Consider the following 19154-nt stretch of genomic DNA (forward strand, 5'->3'; position numbering starts at 1 on the left):
ACATTCTTTGCGCGATGGCCCCCCAAAACATTAATTCTGTTTGCCAGGGATTGTACGTAATCAAGTATTAGTATAGCAACCCTATACTAGACTAATACCTGGCGTTGCTCAGGTTAAATAGGTTAGTTTTCAGTGTTGTTTCTACGTTAATATATACTTGGTGTATAAAAATTGCAACTTTGGCTTCCGACGTTTCCCAGCAATGTAAAATTATAAAAACGCATTCTACCCCAAATTTTAACCCATTTTTGCGTGGTAAAACAACATAGCATAGAAAATCATTAAGCTGGGGCCTTCGAATGACTTACTACTGGCGTTGCCCCGTTGATCTTAGGTAATTACCACTGCCAGAAGGGCAATAATTTGCGAAATCTACATAAATTTTGCTTAATAAAACAAAAAAGTAAGAATCCATCATGCTGCGAGATCTCATACATTACTATTGCATAAATACGTTATAGTGTGTTCGTGTAAATTTGCTAGTCTCGTGCTATGGCAGATGATTATAAAAAATGTGGTAATTAACATGCAGCCAAAAAATAAGAAATAGCGTGACATCTTCGTCAGATGTAAAACATTAGGATTTTTTTAATGGTATAAGACAGGGATGTCCGATACTTACATGCTGCCCACCACTTATTTTCACTTTCAGTAGCCTTTGTTTAAACAATCGTTTCGACTACCATCAAAACGCGTAGAACGCGCAGTATTTAGTGAAGGCCTAATCCAGTGGTTGGCAACTGTGGGCCGCGGTCCAATTGTTGGCCGTAGAGTCATTTTTAGTGGGCCGCGAGTTACTTTTGAATAGCTTAGTGTTATAATGAAGTTGTGGGCCGCGTGATAGTCGTACATTCATTTCGGAAAGGCCCACGTGCCAAATGTGGACCTGCGAGCGTGTCGAACTATATTTTTTCGCCACTTTAGACTGTATGTAATTGAAATTTTCGGTTTGTTTTATACTAGTACGGTCATGTTCAAATGGCGGATCGCGATCCGGTTCCGGATCTTTTCAGCGTTTTGTGCGGATCTTCTAATGTAAAACAAAAAAGTTTTCATGTGAATTCCAATTGTCAGTGTTAATGAATTTTGTAAAAAGAATCAAGCGTAGAACGAGACTCCCAAATGCTAATCTTTGTGAGCTATTGAGGATATCAGTCAGCGACAGAGAGCCCCAATTCGATGCTATTGTAAGACCTAAAGTCTAAAACAGGGGTTGGCAACCTACGACCCGCGGGCCGGATGCGCCCGCCAATGTAATTCATTCGGCCCGCCGCCTATTTGACTAGATACGAGTCCTTTTGAAATACTTTTTGACTATTTTAACTACGTAAGTGCAAAAATTTTCCCGCTTCTCGCGAATCATCTTTGTAAGTCCGGCTCGTTTATGTTTTGATGCGGTCTTTTAAACTAGATCAGCGATTCTTTACCGTTAATGGAAAACGCATTCAAAAATATTGGACATATATTTTAACATTTAGTATTTTCGGCAATGTAATAAAAACTTGCAAGAATGCCGGTGTACATAAAAAAATCGCGCTCGCTTCGCTCGCCACGTTCGCCCTGACTCAAAAGGTTAACAAACACTAAACAAGATTAACTATTAAAGTTATCGCGTAAAGCACCATACAAATTAAAGCGTGTCCAATATGTTTACTATTCGTATTTGGTGGATCATCGTGTTGTCAGGTTTGGCTGTGGTGAATCATGGCAGAAATCATTTGAACACCCCTGCTATAGTATGTTTTACATTATGATATGGCAGTGGTGTATAGGCACCAAGGCCTTAGGTTATATTTCATCTCAAATATTCTGAATCCTTCACTGTTTCATAGTGATTTTACGTAGTGGGCCTTCAATAGCTCTGAAAAGAGTACTTTGGGCCGCGTCAAAAAAGTTTGCCGACCACTGGCCTAATTTTAACAGTCATCGAACGCTTTTGCAGTTGTTCAGATTTTAAAAAATTTTGAAAAGTTTAGCTAATCGAAGTTTTTCCATTGTTTGGACCTTAAAAATAGGATTGACAAAAAAAATTTTGAAATTGGGTCATGATTTCGCCCTCCTCAAAACCCCAAAAGTTTAGCAGTTAAAATCATCAAAATTTGGGAAATCCCCTATTATGAAAAATTGCTAAATAGGCTGTATTGTAACCAAACGATGGAAAATAGTATTGTAAAAAGTTATTTGTTATATATTAACAACTAATACGCATGCATATACAACACAAAAAAGCATTGCAAATTAGCTTAAAAAATCATTTTTTTGCGAAAATTGATTTTTTAAAAGTCTGGAACGAATAGCCGGTGTTCTTCTACGCTTACAGGAGGCTCTCAACGTATCGTGCAGCTGTGCATCATCAGTAATGAGTAATCAGTGTTTAACTTGAACATTCTCTCAGTAGCATCATTAAAAACTTGACAGTATTTACAAAGTTTGCTGCAAATTGGTAATCTTTAATTTGCGGCCAGTCACAAAGTGGGAGCCTCAGCCAGTTGCACTAAACGTCCGAAAAGCAAAAAGAAACCAGAACTCTTGGCTAACCAACTATTCAATTTTGGTGCTTTCTGTTACTTTTGAACGCATTACAGGCAACTGGCTGATGCGCTCCAGTTGGTTGGCAAAATCTCGTTCGTAGCCCATCTGTTTTATCCACATGAACATATCTTGGCAGTTACAGGACCTGACTCATCTATCGAGCTCTGTTTGCAGAACCAGGTCTACAAGAAGGGAACTTTGGAAAATGTCTCCAATATTACAAGAGAAATGTGTTTGTCGCACATACTTTGTGGTCTTTCCTTATCAATACCTTTTGTGCTTGTTTTACTTGAGTAAGAAGAGGTTCACTTTCACCTGCTTTGCTTTTTCCAGCATCCATTCTTTTTGTCAACAACTGATTCCATACTTATCCCATCACCAATTCGTATATATGAAGGCAACATACGACAAAATACCGTTTAGGTTAGGGTTACCATACGTCCGGATTTCCCCGGACATGTCCGGAATTTTAGTGTTCAAACTGCGTCCGGGGGGAAATGCCAAAATATGCTTAAATGTCCGGAATTTTTTTAAATTGTTTGTTGCGTTACGGGTAATAATTTCATTGTTACGTCATAAACGACAATACTGCGCTTTATTTGGGATACGTGGATGATTGAGTGGAGCTGCTGGGCTAATAGCTGAAGGCCTTATATCTTGGTCGATATTGCAAAATTTAGAACATGTCTGAAACGATAAGAGCGTATATTCGCTGAAGAAAATTATAAAGCAGTAGAAAAATAGCGCAACAAGAAGTCTGTTGCAGACCAAATGAGAACTTGCAAACGTGTATTGCAATACAACATTTATTTTCTTTTTGTATATAGTTTCGTGTTTATCCTTCTTTCACAAAAAAACAATGGCGGTAAAGTACTTTGGTAATATTCTAAAGTTGGTCAATGAACTGAGGTAAATTTGTTATGGATTTGCGCATTATCAAATATAGTAACCCTAGCCTAGAGATCACCAGAGGTCAAATCAGAGATGGCCCAATACTAGCCTAGTGCGGTCATGTTCAAATGGCGGATCGCGATCCGGTTCCGGATCTTTTCAGCGTTTTGTGCGGATCTTCCAATGTAGTCTTTGAAAAAAAAAACTTTCTACAGTGTTTTCATGTCAATACCAATTGCCAATGTCGATGAATTTTGTAAAAAATCAAGCATAGAGGGAGACTCCTAAATGCTAATCTTTGTGAGCGTTTGAGGATATCATTAAGCCACAGAAAGCCCCAATTCGATGCTATTGTAAGACCTAAAGTCTAAAACAGGGGTCGGCAACCTACGGCCCGCGGGCCGGATGCGCCCCGCCAATGTAATTCATTTGGTCCGCCGCCTCTTTGACAAACTGGATACGAGTCCATTTTAAATACTTTTTGACTATTTTAACTACGTAAGTGCTAAAAATTTTTCCGGGCAAGCATGTATAAAATGCCAAAAATAGTAATTAAAATGTAAAACATATAGGTTTATTTCATATAAATAAAAAAACAGATTCTCTGGTATTTGGGAGATGGTAACGAGGACATACTACACATCGCAGAGGTTTGGAACGAACAGTTTGAACCAAAAGTTAAAACGCCTCAAAATCGCATTGTTTGGGCTACAGCTTTCTAATCAAGCATTTTATAAACCCAAAAAGGTAAAGCGATGGAACCTTTTGCCTGTATTACATAGAAAAGACCGCCTATACATTGGCACATTTTCTTACAAACTTTAATGGAATGATGAAGACAGGCAATAACCGCGAAAAGGGTTAATCAATTCTGTGTGGCAAATGTGTTTTTTGTTGCAATTTTGGCAAACACAAACCATGGTGACACACACTACTGTTTTAACAACACTTATACAGGTAGTGCGCAGCTACGCCGAAATTACGGCATACTTGGAAAACGATTGACTATTCGGCAAACAACGACTGAGCTGTGCTCTTATGAAAATAAATATCAAAAAAATGATAATACCACGCGTGAGGTAATTTTTGCTCTGGGTTTGTTTTCCCGTCTTTTTTTCTTTCGATCGGCGATTGGTCTGCTACACCGTTTGATAACATGTTTAATAATTGCGTGCTTTTCGTCTTTTCTCATTTTTCTTACGTTATTTGTCGCTTTGCCTGCAGGTGGTTTTATAATTTTATACGCGATCTTACATATATGTTACATGTTAAATACTATTTTTGGCATTTTATACATGTTTGCTTTTTGTACAGAAACTGATGATGCCTATTCATAAGGCGAAATATATATATTTCTGTAGATTTCAAGAAATGATTTTATGTTTTAGACCTGTTTTCATAAACAGTCTTGACATTACTTAATACGGGAGCAAGAATCTTTCTTTCACATTTTATTGTCTGTGTCGAAATGCGTGATTTCCTAGCTGTTTATTTCTCGCGTATGCTTACGAAAATATTAACCACCAACATTTGGCCGATTCTGTAAGCTATATGCAAGAGCCAGCAAAAATTAAAATTAGCAGTCATTGAAGTCATTATGAGCTTATTATTGGGAGTCAACATTGTTGAATATTTTCTAAGTACAGCTGTATACGTATTGATTTACTGCCGTGATAATTGTATTTTAGTGGAAACTAAACACAAGCATGAAGCTCATTGTTTTGTTAAGGCAGTGTACAATGCATAATCTTATAGGCTATAACCAGCTACGAAGAAATGGAACGACCAACTGAAATGGATCGACTAAATACTCATGTATAGCACACATCAATTGGCTAAACACGGCACACATATTTTACCTAACAAAAACCAGTGCATATATCGACCAGAAATCACTAACAAACGGAAAATCTTGAATACGCCTATGTGGCAGCAGCAATTGCTTGCGTCATTGCGTGATTTTCAAGCAAATGCGTAATCCCAGTACCAAGCGATGTCCAACATAAGATTGTTTGCATAAAAATTTGCTTACTCTTTACTAACGCGATATTTTTAACCCTGCAACATACAGTAATTAGTTAGGCTTTGGCCTATATTTTACTATCAAATTATTTTCGGGTAAGTTTGTTGTATAATAAACGGAACTGGAACAACACACATCAACTCTACACGACATAGACCAGGGGTCGGCAACCTACGGCCCGCGGGCCGGATCCGGCCCGCCAAAGAAATTCATCCGGCCCGCCGCCTCTTTGAAAAACTAGACACGAGTCCATTTCAAATACTTTTTGACTATTTTAAGTAGGTAAATGCTAAAAATTTTCGCGCTTCGCGCGAATGATCTTTCTACATCCGGTTTGTTTGCGTTTTGATGTTCTTTTGCACTAGATAAGCGCTTTCTAGCGCCGGTGCGTTGTGGAAGGCTGCCAAGTGCGTCGCGGACGAACGGAAAAACGTATTCAAACATTGTTTTTTTTTTTAAATGTGATAAGAAATTATAAGGAATGCCGGTATACCAAAAAAATCGCGCTCGCTTCGCTCGCCAGGTGTAATCTATAGTGAACTAGTGTAATCTATAGTCAAATTATCGTGTTTCCTCAAAGTGGTTTTATTATACCTTTCATAAGTAGTATAGATGACGTGTGAGCTCGAATTTTAAACCAAGCAAACACTTATTTCGTGCTTTGCGCCAACACTTTACTGCCTTCTTAAATGTAATTTAACACGTTTTAAAGTGAAAAAAAAAGACCCGAGGCCCGCCTGATTCACAGTTGTTAACATTTTTAGAACACAAATGTTAGTTAACATTTTGTGCGGCCCGCAGAGACCTTTGAGTTCATATTTTGGCCAACAATTACAAAAAGGTTGCCGACCCCTGACATAGACAGTTATAATTCGATTTATTCCCCTCTAATCTTACACAAAAAGGTGTAAAAGTTGAGCAAAAATCAAATTCTTAAAGATTCTCGTATATCTCGATCTCGGTACTCTTGAGCATTAGAAATGGCACCCAATGAAGGGTGTCGACTCACTGAATGCCGGTGGATAACCACTGCCTTAAATTATGTAAGAAAAAAATTTGTAAAAATCTAGTAAAATGCAGCTATACAAATTTTATTCTCGAGAGGTTGCAACCAGGGACAGGCAGTGCCTCACCTGCCAACATCTGGCAAAGCAAAAACAAGTTTTACGCTTCTACACCTAAAGCGTGCTTCTTTTTTTCGATTTCTGTTGCGTTATTCATATCAAACGTTCATGCGGTTAAAATCGTTGAAATACGCAAAGAGAGGCAGCGCCAAGCCGTGCCTCTCTTCAGATCACAAAAGTGCCATACACTGCATTAAGCGTGCTTTTTTCTTTCGCAAATTCTTTCTGAAAACATGATGAACGATTTAGCTATGATTTGAGGCATGCCTCAATTGTGACGTCCCAGCAATGAAACCTTTGTTGTCCAGCTTGAATGCTCGCATAGCACGTGACATTGACTTCTTGCAGTGTAAAGGATTGTTTTTTTTATGAAATTTAACTACAATTGAGAAAATTTAGTATCTAAGCTGAGAGATTTTTGGAAAATAAACTTTCAAGAAAATATTTCTAGAAAAACATGCAAGCATGTTAGCACAGTGTTTCGCAACATATTTTGGCTTGCGGCACCCTTGCTTGAATTTTTGCTCAGTGCAAACTGTAACGTTGCAATAAACGAGATTGAAACAGCACATTAACTGTGCAACAAGGTTCATAAAACCTTTATTTATTGCCACTTTTATAGTACACAAAAAATCTATTAGGAAGCTTACCGATAGAGCAAAATTCAAATCCTAAAGAGTTAGAAATATCTCTCGGCACCCTTGAGCGGTAAAACGGGCACCCTAGACGTAGAGTGCCGTTTAACCCCGACAACACTGCGTTAGTATGTGAGAAGCATATAAACTTAATTTTGTTGGCATGCCAGTCGGGGATCAGGATAAGTCATGGACCTCACTTTGTTAGCTTCTACTGCAAAAAACTATATGCCTACTAAGGGATTATCAAGGGAAATTTTTTTTTTAGAGTGTAGATATTTGAGATAGAGAAATACATTCTGTTTTATCGATTTTCTAGTTGGTGCAACAGAGAACAATGATAGCTACTAGGTTTGATAAAACAAGTTTTATGCTGAAAAGAAAATGTATCCAGACATTCCTTCTTTAATTGCTCCAATATAGCTTAGTTGCCTTTAGTTACAACTCCTATTCCAGGAAGAAAGCAGACGCAATTGGTCAAGCGCCAAAAAAATTGTAGCAGATTGTGAAGATAACTTTATAGTTAAATTAGAGTAAAATGCCTATTTTGAATAGAAAGGAGTTCTCGAAATAATTTAGCCTAAAGACCGTAAACTCTACAAAACACAAACTCTATTAAATAGGACAAAAATGCTATTATTTCAACCAATGTGCGACTCTCTGTTCTGTGTCTAATAGCGTCACCTATCATTGAAAATTAGTTTTTCTATTCTTAACCAAAGAGATTATTTGTCTTAACCAAATAAAGGCAATTTTTTTCGCGCTTAGTCCGATTAGATTGCATATATATAATTTTGCGCCCGAGTACGCTGAAAAACAACAGGTGTTTCAAGGATTAATTGTTTTATGACGGTTCGTTGTGACGTGTTTGTGACGTTGGTTGTGTCTAGGGTTGTAAGATTAACCACCGCTTACGAGGTGTTCCTTGAAATAAAGTATCTGATCTTTGCTAAAACTATTCGAGTAACCCTGCTGTTCTACTGTGTCTAAGTGCAAAACTGAACTTGTTTTTTTTTTTAAAAATAAGCATGTATGCACCACTACCAACATTTTTTCATTAGCGTGCTACCTGCTACCAGTTTAAACAGGACCATTACTGTACAGCAGTGGTTCTTAACCGCCGTCCGCCAAAAAGTCGTCTTTATTTTTGCAGCTAAAACACTTTTTTCGCGATTTGCGCGAATTTTCGGCGTTCTAGATTCCTATCACAAATTTGCTGCTAAGTTGTCCAAATTGAATTTGCACGCAAGCAAGAATATGGAAGATAAATATAAAAATAATTACCCCACCCGAACCTAAACGCGCACCCCAACTCAAATATTGTTAGCAATATAAACGACCGGAAAAAAATTTGGTGGGATTCAAGATCAGCACCCAAATTCTTGTTTCAGCATGCTGAGCCGCTTTGGCGAAAGTCTGTTCCAAACGACGCCCAGAATAGTTAATGGATGGCAATGCAATCCAAATTAAAATTCGTGCCAACTTACAGTGTTCTGTTGTGTCATTTTGTGTCGTGTAAAACTATTTCTGTGTTCCACGAAAAAAGCTAACCGAAAGCTTTTCGTACCTTTAAAATTTCGGTTCCCACTCCGCTAAAAAAAATTATTTTTACCAGTCCACAAGTGTTAGAAGGTTCTGAACCACTGCTGTACTCATTAGTGGAGGTTTAAATATCGGCATTGCTTTTGCTGCGTTACTAAAAAAAAATTTGTATTTTCAACTGAAAAAGATAAACCATAAACTGCTTTACATTATCAGAAGTGTTTTTTTTTTTAAATCAATTTAAATAAAATACAACAAACCCTGGTTGCAATGGCGAAAAACGACATCATATAACAAATTTTAGAGAGCATCATAAGTCATCCAGCCAAACAATTACATTGCATCGAATTGCCCATTTTTTTATAAAAAAATTGCACAATAACACTGACACAACTGGTTTTGAAATAGAATTAAGTATGTTAATATTCATATTTTTTTTAAATTAACTTAGGTATTTCCAACGATACTACTTGTACTAAAAACAGCATTGCTGAAATTAGCTTTGTATAGCGAAAGACACCAACAAATAGTCATGTCAGCATGACTTTATGTACAAAAAAAATAGCGCTAGTTTGATGTTACAGAGTGTTCATCCAAAGATCCGCACATGTTGTATCACTTCAAAGATGGCTGTAACAGGATTTTTTTAGTTACATATTGAAAGACATAATATAAAATGCATTTACAGTCAAAAATAATCTATCAGCAACTCCCAATACCAAGATTTAACTACACCACTATAATGGAAAGTTCTAAACTTCCAACTAAGTTTCCTAACACTATTTTTTTACAGTTGTGGAGAAAATGCCAAAGTATGGCTTGATGCATCTAGTTATCTTTCACACGTTGAATAATCTCAAAAATGGCTGAAAGAAACAAAAAGTTGTATATAATTTAGGGAACCTAATTTTATCAATTATAGTTATCATTAAAACATTTGGTTGCAAGCAGTTAGATATTTACCTGATCCAAAGACAACAAATAAAAACAAAGCCAACAGCCATGGGCCGACTGGAGATCCTTCCTCTTTAGCATTCTAAATATGGGAACAAAATACAATAAACAATGAATCATAACAGTAAACTTATATGCATGTGGTAAAACACAGTTCGGTATAAGACAAAAATCTTACTAATACTTAATAGTGTTAATAAATCAAAAATCGGAATAAAACCTACACTGGTTGAAATAGAAATAAAACAGCCAGAATACGACCTGTACAAACAAAATTCATCACTAACTAGGCAAATAATTTTATCCCTAACCCAATTTATACTCCACATATTACTTCAAACAATCTAGTGTCAAACAGCAGTGCGGAAAACAACAACACCAAAAATGGGCGATGACGAACTACAAACGTCACATAACCTTAATCAGAAGATAGTATAGATTATTTAATTTGTCTTAATATTATGTAAAGATTCTAATAGCATAGTATCATAGCTTATTCATAATTGATATAAATTCACCATATAATATTACGTTTTAGATATGTTATAAAATACTTACCAGACTTTTAGCCACTGAGCCACGTTGGGTAATGTTTTTGCTGTGCTTTTCTGAAGCAATGCGCATCCTTTGTTTTGTGACCATTTTGATTATTTTTAGCGAAGTATGGTAACACCAAAGGTCAAATATGTTAAATATTACACTAAAAATTGAATGGAAAACACAATAAAATGTGATAGATAACTTAAAGAATACTTTGTAGGACTTATAAACTGCTTGGAATAGCTTCATATTCTAAGCTTTTATATATTGCGCGGAAGATACGTTTATGCAGCTTAAATATGCGCAGCTAGAAACAAATTTCTGTTTATATTTGCGCGGCTGGAATAGCGTTATTTCGAAAATTTACAGGCGTAAAAATGACGTACTATGCCAAAAATCGTCGGTGCGGCGGAAGTTTTGCGCGATTAAGTGACTTAGCGATTTATGTTTACGATTATGTTTATTATTAATAATAACTTGACCCACCCTCAACCAAACGCTAACCCGCACCTCAACCCAAACAATGTGTTGTGGTATGCGGTATTTGAAATTTTTTTTTTTATTAATTTTTACGTACAATAGTGAAAGAGGGCCAAAAAGCCTAACATTTTATACAAACAACAACACTAGGGCTATAGATCGATCAATCACTGACACTAAGTAAAATAATAGTCACAACAGCGACACAGTAGTTCATACTTATAGCGACAACAGCTACAGCCGACAAAACGCCCACAGCAAAAGAAAACTGTATCTGCCTCTAACGTCGACTTGTCCCCAGGTGATAAAAAGACGCCACGTACACACAAGAAAAAGACTGAAATTGACAACGTTCGTCAGCGGATACGTCATCAAGTGGTCTTTTCGCTTGAGTGATTATCATTTAACGTATTTATTCACTGAACACTCAATGAATTACAAAATAATAAAATATCATATTTTTTATTGCTAAAACTGATCTGTATGCTGATATTTACGTACAATCAACAGTTTTAAAAAGTTAAATTATGTACAAAAATTGAGGCGATTTTTTTGTTTCGAAATAAATTGAAGATTTTTTTGGTGAAGTAATACCTATTCTGGTCAACTATGCAACTTAAATTATCTCTTATCATCGAATTATCTCCAACACAATAAACTGGCTGCGAAAGTTTATTCACGTGATCGAAATGTTTATATGACGTCACCACCAGCTGACTTTGCTTTGTTGTTAACTGAAATACTAAAAGCGTAAATGAAGTTAACTTTTGCTGTTTTAATAGTTCAATGCAAAAGAACATGTTATTTTTGCAGTTCAATACAAAAAACGAGGGCTTGTATTGAATCCTACCACAACTAACATTATTTGGGTTGGGTGCGGGTTATAGGGTTGGTAAAATAAACACAGTATAGGTAATCATTATGACAAAGCAAGATTACAATACAGCTATTGTGTGTATATTAAATAGTTTACCTGATGGAAACTACTTAAGTATATATTTTTTTGTTAATTACAACTGTCCACTTTCTTAATATATTCATAGCATTATAATATGTGTGTAAAAGTAGTTGTGTTTCCACAAAATTTCAATAGCTTATAGCCAACATTTGTTAGTATTAAGTATATGCCAACAAAGAATGGAGGTTACAGTTTTCTGCAGACAAAATGGAGACTTGTAAAGGTAGCTGAAAGACAAATAACTTTCATTTATTTTTATTTTTATTTATTTCTACTAATGTACCATAAAGAGCTAGATATTTTTTATTTAGATGTAATTCATAACATTTCAATGGCGTTTGCCTATGGATATTTCAATGTTACTGATCAAAAAGTTGAAGCTGATTCCCACCTTGGTAAGAGTACAGGTATAGTAAATATACATTTGATTTCAACTGATTTTATATCAAAATCATGTGTGTTATAATTTACAGCTTGTGTAACCTACGAAAATGTTTCATCCAATGACGACTTTTGGAATGATTGTGAACAAGTTTCAGTTTCAGGCCAAGCCTTTTCTTTGCCAGAAGATAAACAAAAACTTCTGACTTTTATGAAGTTAGTTATCATACATGTTTATTTAAAAATGATTATCACAAAAAGGGTAAACTTACTGATTATTATCTTTAATTCTGTAGATCAAAACTGTGGTTTACTTATCGAAAAGGTTTTAATGCAATTGGTGGAACTGGTCCCACATCGGACACAGGATGGGGCTGTATGCTTAGATGTGGCCAAATGATGTTGGCCCAGGCTTTATGTATGCTTTCCTTGTCTGAAGGTAGACCAATTTTATTTAATATCCCTTTGTATGCTTACATTAAAAATATTAAATCCTATTATTTAAAATTTAAATAAATTCTTTAGATACTTTTTGTAGTAAAATGATAAATTTTGTAATAACATTGTGATAAAAACTAACCTTTTGTAATGACTATTTGACTTTAAAATCTATTTTAAAAAGGTGCTTTAAAGGGCAAATACTTATCAATTTAAGGTGTTTTTTCTGTATTAGCTCTGAACTTGAATTTATTGTTTAAACAGACTGGTTGTGGGAAGACAAAATGGAATCCCATCCACTTGCCTACCAGTGTATTTTGCATCAGTTTTCAGACGACCGCTCCAGTTGTTATTCAATTCATCAAATTGCCCAGATGGGCGTGGCAGAGGGAAAGGAGGTTGGCCAATGGTTTGGCCCAAACACAGTTGCACAAGTGATCAAGTAAAGAAATGGTAGAATTATCCCATGTTTTACAATTTTCTAATTGTGTTCCTACTTGATAAATCAGGAGACTTTCAAAGTTTGATGATGGCAATGTGTTTTGTGTACATGTAGCAATGGACAACACAGTGTGCATTGAAGAAATTGGTGAGTTTAGGACTAGAATGTAAACAATCATTAACTTTCAACTTTAAAAATAAAATTGTGAAGTATTTGTTACTGGTAGTTCTGTTAATTTGTTGCACATTTTTGAAATGAAAAGTGAAGTAAATATCAGGCTTTTAAACAAAACTTATTTGTGGTAAACTTTTGTTGATGTCCTCTTTTCTTTTAGAAAATGTGTGCACTGTTAAGCTTGATCAAAACAGTCCAACTAATCAGGCCCAAGTTTCCACTATTAACCCAGAGCCGTCCATCAAAGAAAAACACACTGAAAAGACCATAGAACAGGACAAAGAACTGCAACCAGATACTTTCTGGAAACCATTGCTGCTTATTATTCCTCTTCGCCTGGGCTTGTCTGAAATTAACCCAGTTTATTTTAAACACTTAAAGGTACAGCTTTTATTATTTACGCTACCGGTATATTAAGTTCTGAAGTCATCTCACTTCTACATTGCTGTAAAATGCAAATATTTGTATAATTAAATACCATTGTGTTTTGGTGCACATTGTAGCGTCAAACATGTGATGTGTGAAGAGAATTCAATAAGTTTTTTATGAATCCTATAACCTAAAACAGTTCTCTTCAACAATAGGACAGTAGTGGGGTTCCATGATCTTTAAGGGTTCCACAAGGTTTCCTGTTTTTTTAAGGTTAATTAATTTCTTGCTTCAGTATACAAGGGTGATACTCTTTCTAAAATGTAGATCTCCCTGTCGCATTCACACTCCCAAGTATGCCAGTTAATTTCACAAATGGTTGAGTGCAGTCAATACTCAAAAAAGAAACGTTTAAAGTTGTTGCGTCGATTTTGTTCATTATTGTCGCATCATTGCATTGAGCCAAGTGGAGCCTTAATTTAACAAGATTGTAAAAAAATGCAAGAACAACGGAGTCACTAAATTTCTGACCATGTACCTTTTGTAATAACTGTTTATGTGTTGGCGTCTCTTATTATTTTTTGAAATGTAGGCATGTTAAAGAAATGCTTGATTTTCTTAGTTAAAAGCAATTCAGAATTTCAAATTGATTTTAGTGGGGATTCCATGACAAACTTGAAAGTACATCAGGGTTTCTGCAGTGACAAAACGTTTAATGAGCACTGATCCAAAATCAAACAATTTTGTGTTTCATTCTTGACCTTTTGTGTCTCACACTTCTCATGAGTCACAAGATAGTTGGTAACTGGGTCTCTCATGTTTGCCTTGCAAATGAATAAACAGTAATGTTTGTTTGTTGCCAGGACTGTTTGCTGTTGGAGCAGTCAGTGGGAATTATTGGAGGCAAACCCAACCATGCTTACTACTTTTGTGGATTTTCGGACACCGCTTTAATTTATCTCGACCCTCATACCACTCAACCTTGTGTCAAATTTGAGGTATGTTTAAACAACAGTGCTGAAGACTTAAGTTTTTAAACATTCAAAATTCTATAGTCAGACATCATTTTTAAGCATTAAGCGGACATAAGTTTACTGTGATTGGTTTGTTTTACCAACTTAATGAAGAGTGTTATCTGATGTGCAGTTTTATTTTCTTGCGTTATTAAATGTAACTTTTATGTCACTATCGGGTCCAGTGCTAATTTATTATTAGTATGTTAGTAGGAGGTGTTGTGTCCAGACGATCTAAATTTAAAATAGTATTATACTACTTGTAAAATAATAGGTAATTCCGTTTGAAATATTTTGTGTTTTCATAATACTCTAGTAGGAGAAATGTAAACTGTATTCCGACTAATTAGAAAGTCAAATTATTCACTCAAAAAAATTCTCCTTTATTTTTTTTCTGTGTAATTTAATTATGATAACCGAAATTCAAGCTGTCTGCAAGAACAATTAACCTAAAAAATAAAATAATAAGGGCGATTTTTCTTGCACGAATTATTTAACTTCTTATATCGTTGTAATAAACCGGATTACATTTAGTCCTATTTCTGATTGCACATTTGCGCGAGAATTTAACTGGCAACAAAAGGCCCTATTTAAGTTACATTTTTGATTTCATCTGGTAATCATTTGAAAGCGTCCCGATTTTAAGCCTAAAATTGAGGTTATTCTATGTATAGGCCTACATAAATTTTGCATCAAATGTGCTTTTTATTCATGTTTTAAGTTTACCTCTAATGTTCGACAAACGGGTTTAAAATTTAGCTGCAATTAATCTCCTAACATCACGTCACGACGTCAAGTGGAGTTTTTGTTGTTTATTTAAATTCATACTAAAGTTTTCCGTGCAGGAAGCCAATGCTAAACGGGCGCTGAACGACGAAACGTACCACTGTAGCAATCCGGGTCGGATGCTCCTAACCCAACTAGACCCATCTCTCGCCCTGGGATTTCTATGCAAAACTCACGAGAGCTTTCGCGACCTTTGCGCGAAAGCGAAATCGGTAGGAGCAGAATTGCGTTTTTATTGTTATGGTGCACTTTTTGTCTTTTAGAGCGCGTTAGGATGTGCAACTGAGAAATGTTTTTGGCGAATCGAGCGTTTAAAATAACGTTGTTTTTTCTAAATTATATTTACTATTTAGGTATCTTGATAAAGATTTCGCGCCGCCCCTCGTGATTATAAATTCGACCTGACATGTGTATTTTTATAAAAGAAATGGGATTGTGTCGAATTTTTGGTTCCCACGTTCCATAATTAAATGAAAGGTGTTACAGTTTTTTTTATAAAATAATTATGTTAAAAACTTATAGAAAAAAGTATCCGTTATATTAGTTGCAAACTATTGGTATATATACATTTGTAACGTAATAATTGGAAACTGTATACTTCAGTCAAAAGGTTAATCTTGCGTGCGAGAAATTCCTGCGCTGTTTTAGATTTAAATTAGTGGGCTCTGCTCATAACTTGCACCCCTAGTAGGAATCCCCCCTCCCCCTAGAACTTAAACCCCTTCTCCTTAGAACCTGCACTAGATTGATAATGACATGGTCAAATTGTTAATTAAAAAAATCCGCTTCGTTGTAACCCATCCCTTTGCATGTTTCAACATAAAAACGGAGCATTATTTCCCATCGCAGTTCGAAAAGTCGCCGCGCTCGCTGCCTCTATTTGAAGTGGTGGACCGCACGCCACCTTGCGGCGTGATCGAGTCCCGCGTGCTCTCAGTAAAGTCGTACAGCCGCGAAAAGAGGAAAAACAACGGAGAGGGCGGGAGCTCACAGCTGGACGATGCCACCTGCTTGGCGCTGGACTCGGACGAAAGCCTTGAATCCGACGAGGAATTTGAAGTGCTGGACATCTACTGATTTCTACTCCCGTCGACCTTGTTATCGTATTTTTTGTTTTTATTATAGAATACGTCTTATATTTTGTTATACGCGGATGTGCTGGCCTTTTCGTCATCCAATGTCACGGTAAACATCCGAACTTTTGTCCTGGATACAGCTAAAATGTTGTATTTCACTTCTAATTTGTTTAATTGAGAAGGACTGCTGCTGAATGCATGCTACACGGCACCAGTTATTTTTTCCCGAAATATTTTGCATGTTTGCCTTGTGTGTTTGCGCTACAAACTAGACCCGGGTAATTGTCGGCTTTGTACTTTTTCTTGCGTGTTAAGAAAACCGAGGCAAAGCGCCCTCTAATTCGAACGGACGATTTGATTTATCTTTACGATTTCGTTTGTAGAAACCGTGACTCATTAAGTTTCGAACCGCTTGTTTAAATGCACAATGGGGCGTCTCGATTGCCTTTGGGCGCTTTTATCAGGTAATAACTCCGCGGACTATGAGAAAAAATCAGGATATAATAGCTTATCAATCGATACCGAAACGATAACAACCGTAGAAATAAAACGTTATTGTTTTCAAATTTAACACCACACTTGCGTCAAAAGTTTGGGAAAGGGCGTACTTTTAGTACTACTAATTCTAAACAAAACCTAATTGCTCGATAGTTTTTACAGTCGGATTCAAATTTAAATAATTGTAGTTTCTGTTCGTCGATTAAAAAATGTACCGTTAGGTCAAGTGCTCAACATGGACCTTGATTTCAAGTGAGATTTAACAGATTTTTATTTTATTTACATATTATTGAAAAACTTTTCAAAATATTTAGAAAGTGTTTACTATCACCTAATTGTAACTCGCTTCTGTTTAAGTTTTACTCGAGTAAAACATAGGGAATCAGACTATTTTTTATAGGACGAAAAACTGCCTACAGAAAAATTACATTAATAACTGATTGACAAACAATTACACATCTTTAATTTAGTTAGGTCTACATGTTTTGTTCCTAGATCCCCCAAATCTGATTTTTTTTTCAACTTAAATTGTTTACATTACAACAGTGTTCCTAAACTACGATTGCTATACGTCCCTGCAGACGTGTTCATGATGGAATTTTTACCTTCATCAATTCTGTTTAGTTGGGAAAAATGGAATGAAACTTACAATGTTTTAATATTAAACGTGGCTGCACCAACCTAAACCCTGTTCAGGCGTCTTACCTTTGCCAATTCTATTATTTACACACCTAAAATAAAAAGTAGCGGAATAGAAATATCTACAAACAACAAATGCGAAACCGATAGGCTATATCTTTAAAACACTAAAAGTGTTTCTTCTTAAAGACGAGAGACGGCCCAGCTTGACTCACACCAAATCTCAAAAAATAAACTGGATTTAATATTTAAACAAGTTACGTTACCTCAATCAATGGCCGAGTTAAAGCGTCATTTTAGTAATACAAATGTGCTTTCTGGTTCCGTCTTTATCGAATTAACAATTTGTGATTTAAAAATTATAAAGAATTTGTGACTCAAAATTGTGAAGTGTCGCTAGGCTATAGCAGCTAACTGTTGTCAGCTTATGCAGCAATTGTTTTAAATGAACAGCAAAACAAAAGACTATCTATAAATCAAAAACGGCCGAAATGACCGCAGGCCTACCGGTAATTCTAGTTCAACTTTGAAAGGGCTAACCTATGATCAAAAGACGTTTTAAAGTTTATCACATTTGGTAATTTTAAAAACCAGTGTTGTAATGACTTGACTTAAGTGCACTTAAGTCACTGTTTCTAAATGACTTGACTTGACTTAAGTCATTTGGACAAAATGACTTGACTTAAGTCTTTCGGACAAATGACTTGACTTGACTTAAGTCTTTTGAACAAATGACTTGGGTTGAAATAAAGTATTTCTTCAAGTACTTTTTTATAAAATTGAGCTATTTGTCCAAATTTTTGCCCTAAAAAACAAATTGCTTGCTATATGTTCCCTTTTTCTTATTTTTAGTTCAGTTATTGTTCATAATCGTACGAGTTTAAGAATTCTAATAGTTTAACTTTTTATTTTTTGACATGGACAAGACGTAAAATTGACTTGCCCTAATTATGACTTGACTGGGACTTGACTTGCGCAACCGATGACTTGGACTGGGACTTGACTTGTTATTTAATCTAAAAGACTTGACTTGGACTTAAGTTATTTTACGAATAACTTGACTGGGACTTAAGTCATTTCAAAATGACTTGTTTGCAACACTGTTAAAAACATTCTTGCGTAATTACGAAAATTATCTTCACGTTTCAATAAAGTGTATAGAAAGACCCTCTTCATATCTTTTTTTACATATAGGGTGTAGGCTATCCAGTACTTGTGTTGCCGTATCAACCGCTTGTTGTGTTTTCAAATCCATATTACTTATTGACCAACATTTTTAGGTTTCACGCAACTCCTATTGTATCGGAATCGAAACTTTATAAACCGATTTTGAAAGCAATACTGATTAAACCGGAACTTAAGCGGCACTTTTGAATAGCTCCGAACCAAAACCGTAACTTAACCGAACACTAACTGAACCGGAAAAGTCAAACGGTTTAACTCCCTTATTTTTTGACGATTGCCGCATTAAAAAAGCTTTTCGGACAATCTCAAACTGCTTCCATATCTTGCAGTAACGCTGCTGCATTATGTATTCGGACAAACAGCAAGCAGTTTATGCAAGCAATTTAAAACGGGACAACTAAGCTCCAGGGAAGCGGATGCAACAACTCCAGAGCTTTAAAAGCAAAAGCAACTATTGGATACTGACCTATTGAT

At 35.8% G+C, this 19154-nt stretch overlaps 2 protein-coding genes across 5 annotated transcripts; one reads left to right on the forward strand and one right to left on the reverse strand.

The window, feature by feature from the left end:
- Positions 1-8950: 8950 nt before the first annotated feature.
- On the reverse strand, positions 8951-10422 carry LOC146148080 (stress-associated endoplasmic reticulum protein 2-like). Its single transcript, XM_083387141.1, has 3 exons — positions 10260-10422; positions 9711-9783; positions 8951-9377 (listed from the first exon to the last, which is right to left on the reverse strand). The coding sequence occupies exons 1-3, from the start codon at positions 10341-10343 to the stop codon at positions 9337-9339; spliced, it is 198 nt and encodes a 65-aa protein (XP_083243267.1). The 5' UTR covers positions 10344-10422; the 3' UTR covers positions 8951-9336.
- A 1181-nt stretch (positions 10423-11603) lies between these two features.
- LOC146148081 (cysteine protease ATG4B-like) lies at positions 11604-16704 on the forward strand. Of its 4 annotated transcripts, none has more exons than XM_083388563.1 (10): positions 11604-11902; positions 11976-12086; positions 12153-12276; positions 12357-12499; positions 12763-12940; positions 13008-13087; positions 13275-13495; positions 14347-14481; positions 15342-15494; positions 16132-16704. In XM_083388563.1, exons 1-10 carry the CDS (start codon positions 11887-11889, stop codon positions 16357-16359), a joined length of 1389 nt encoding a protein of 462 aa, XP_083244689.1. In that variant the 5' UTR covers positions 11604-11886; the 3' UTR covers positions 16360-16704. The 4 variants fall into 4 exon arrangements, with proteins under 4 accessions (XP_083244689.1, XP_083244690.1, XP_083244691.1 ...); XM_083388564.1 differs by having other exon boundaries at positions 11976-12074; XM_083388565.1 differs by having other exon boundaries at positions 11991-12086.
- The last annotated feature ends 2450 nt before the right edge of the window (positions 16705-19154 follow it).

Source organism: Ascidiella aspersa, chromosome 4, assembly GCF_963924565.1.
Source record: "Ascidiella aspersa chromosome 4, kaAscAspe10.2, whole genome shotgun sequence".
Taxonomy (NCBI): Eukaryota; Metazoa; Chordata; class Ascidiacea; order Phlebobranchia; family Ascidiidae; genus Ascidiella; species Ascidiella aspersa.

Bases quoted from the DNA above. Each gene is read 5' to 3' on its own strand.
- LOC146148080 (XM_083387141.1), bottom strand. From the start codon at position 10,343: ATGGTCACAAAACAAAGGATGCGCATTGCTTCAGAAAAGCACAGCAAA. The intron at 9,784-10,259 runs GTAAGTATTTTA...TCCCATATTTAG, and splicing joins GCTCAGTGGCTAAAAGTCTG to AATGCTAAAGAGGAAGGATC. The intron at 9,378-9,710 runs GTAAATATCTAA...ATCCTGTTACAG, and splicing joins ATTTGTTGTCTTTGGATCAG to CCATCTTTGAAGTGATACAA.
- LOC146148081 (XM_083388563.1), top strand. The intron at 12,277-12,356 runs GTTAGTTATCAT...TTAATTCTGTAG, and splicing joins AAACTTCTGACTTTTATGAA to ATCAAAACTGTGGTTTACTT. The intron at 13,496-14,346 runs GTACAGCTTTTA...GTTTGTTGCCAG, and splicing joins TTTATTTTAAACACTTAAAG to GACTGTTTGCTGTTGGAGCA.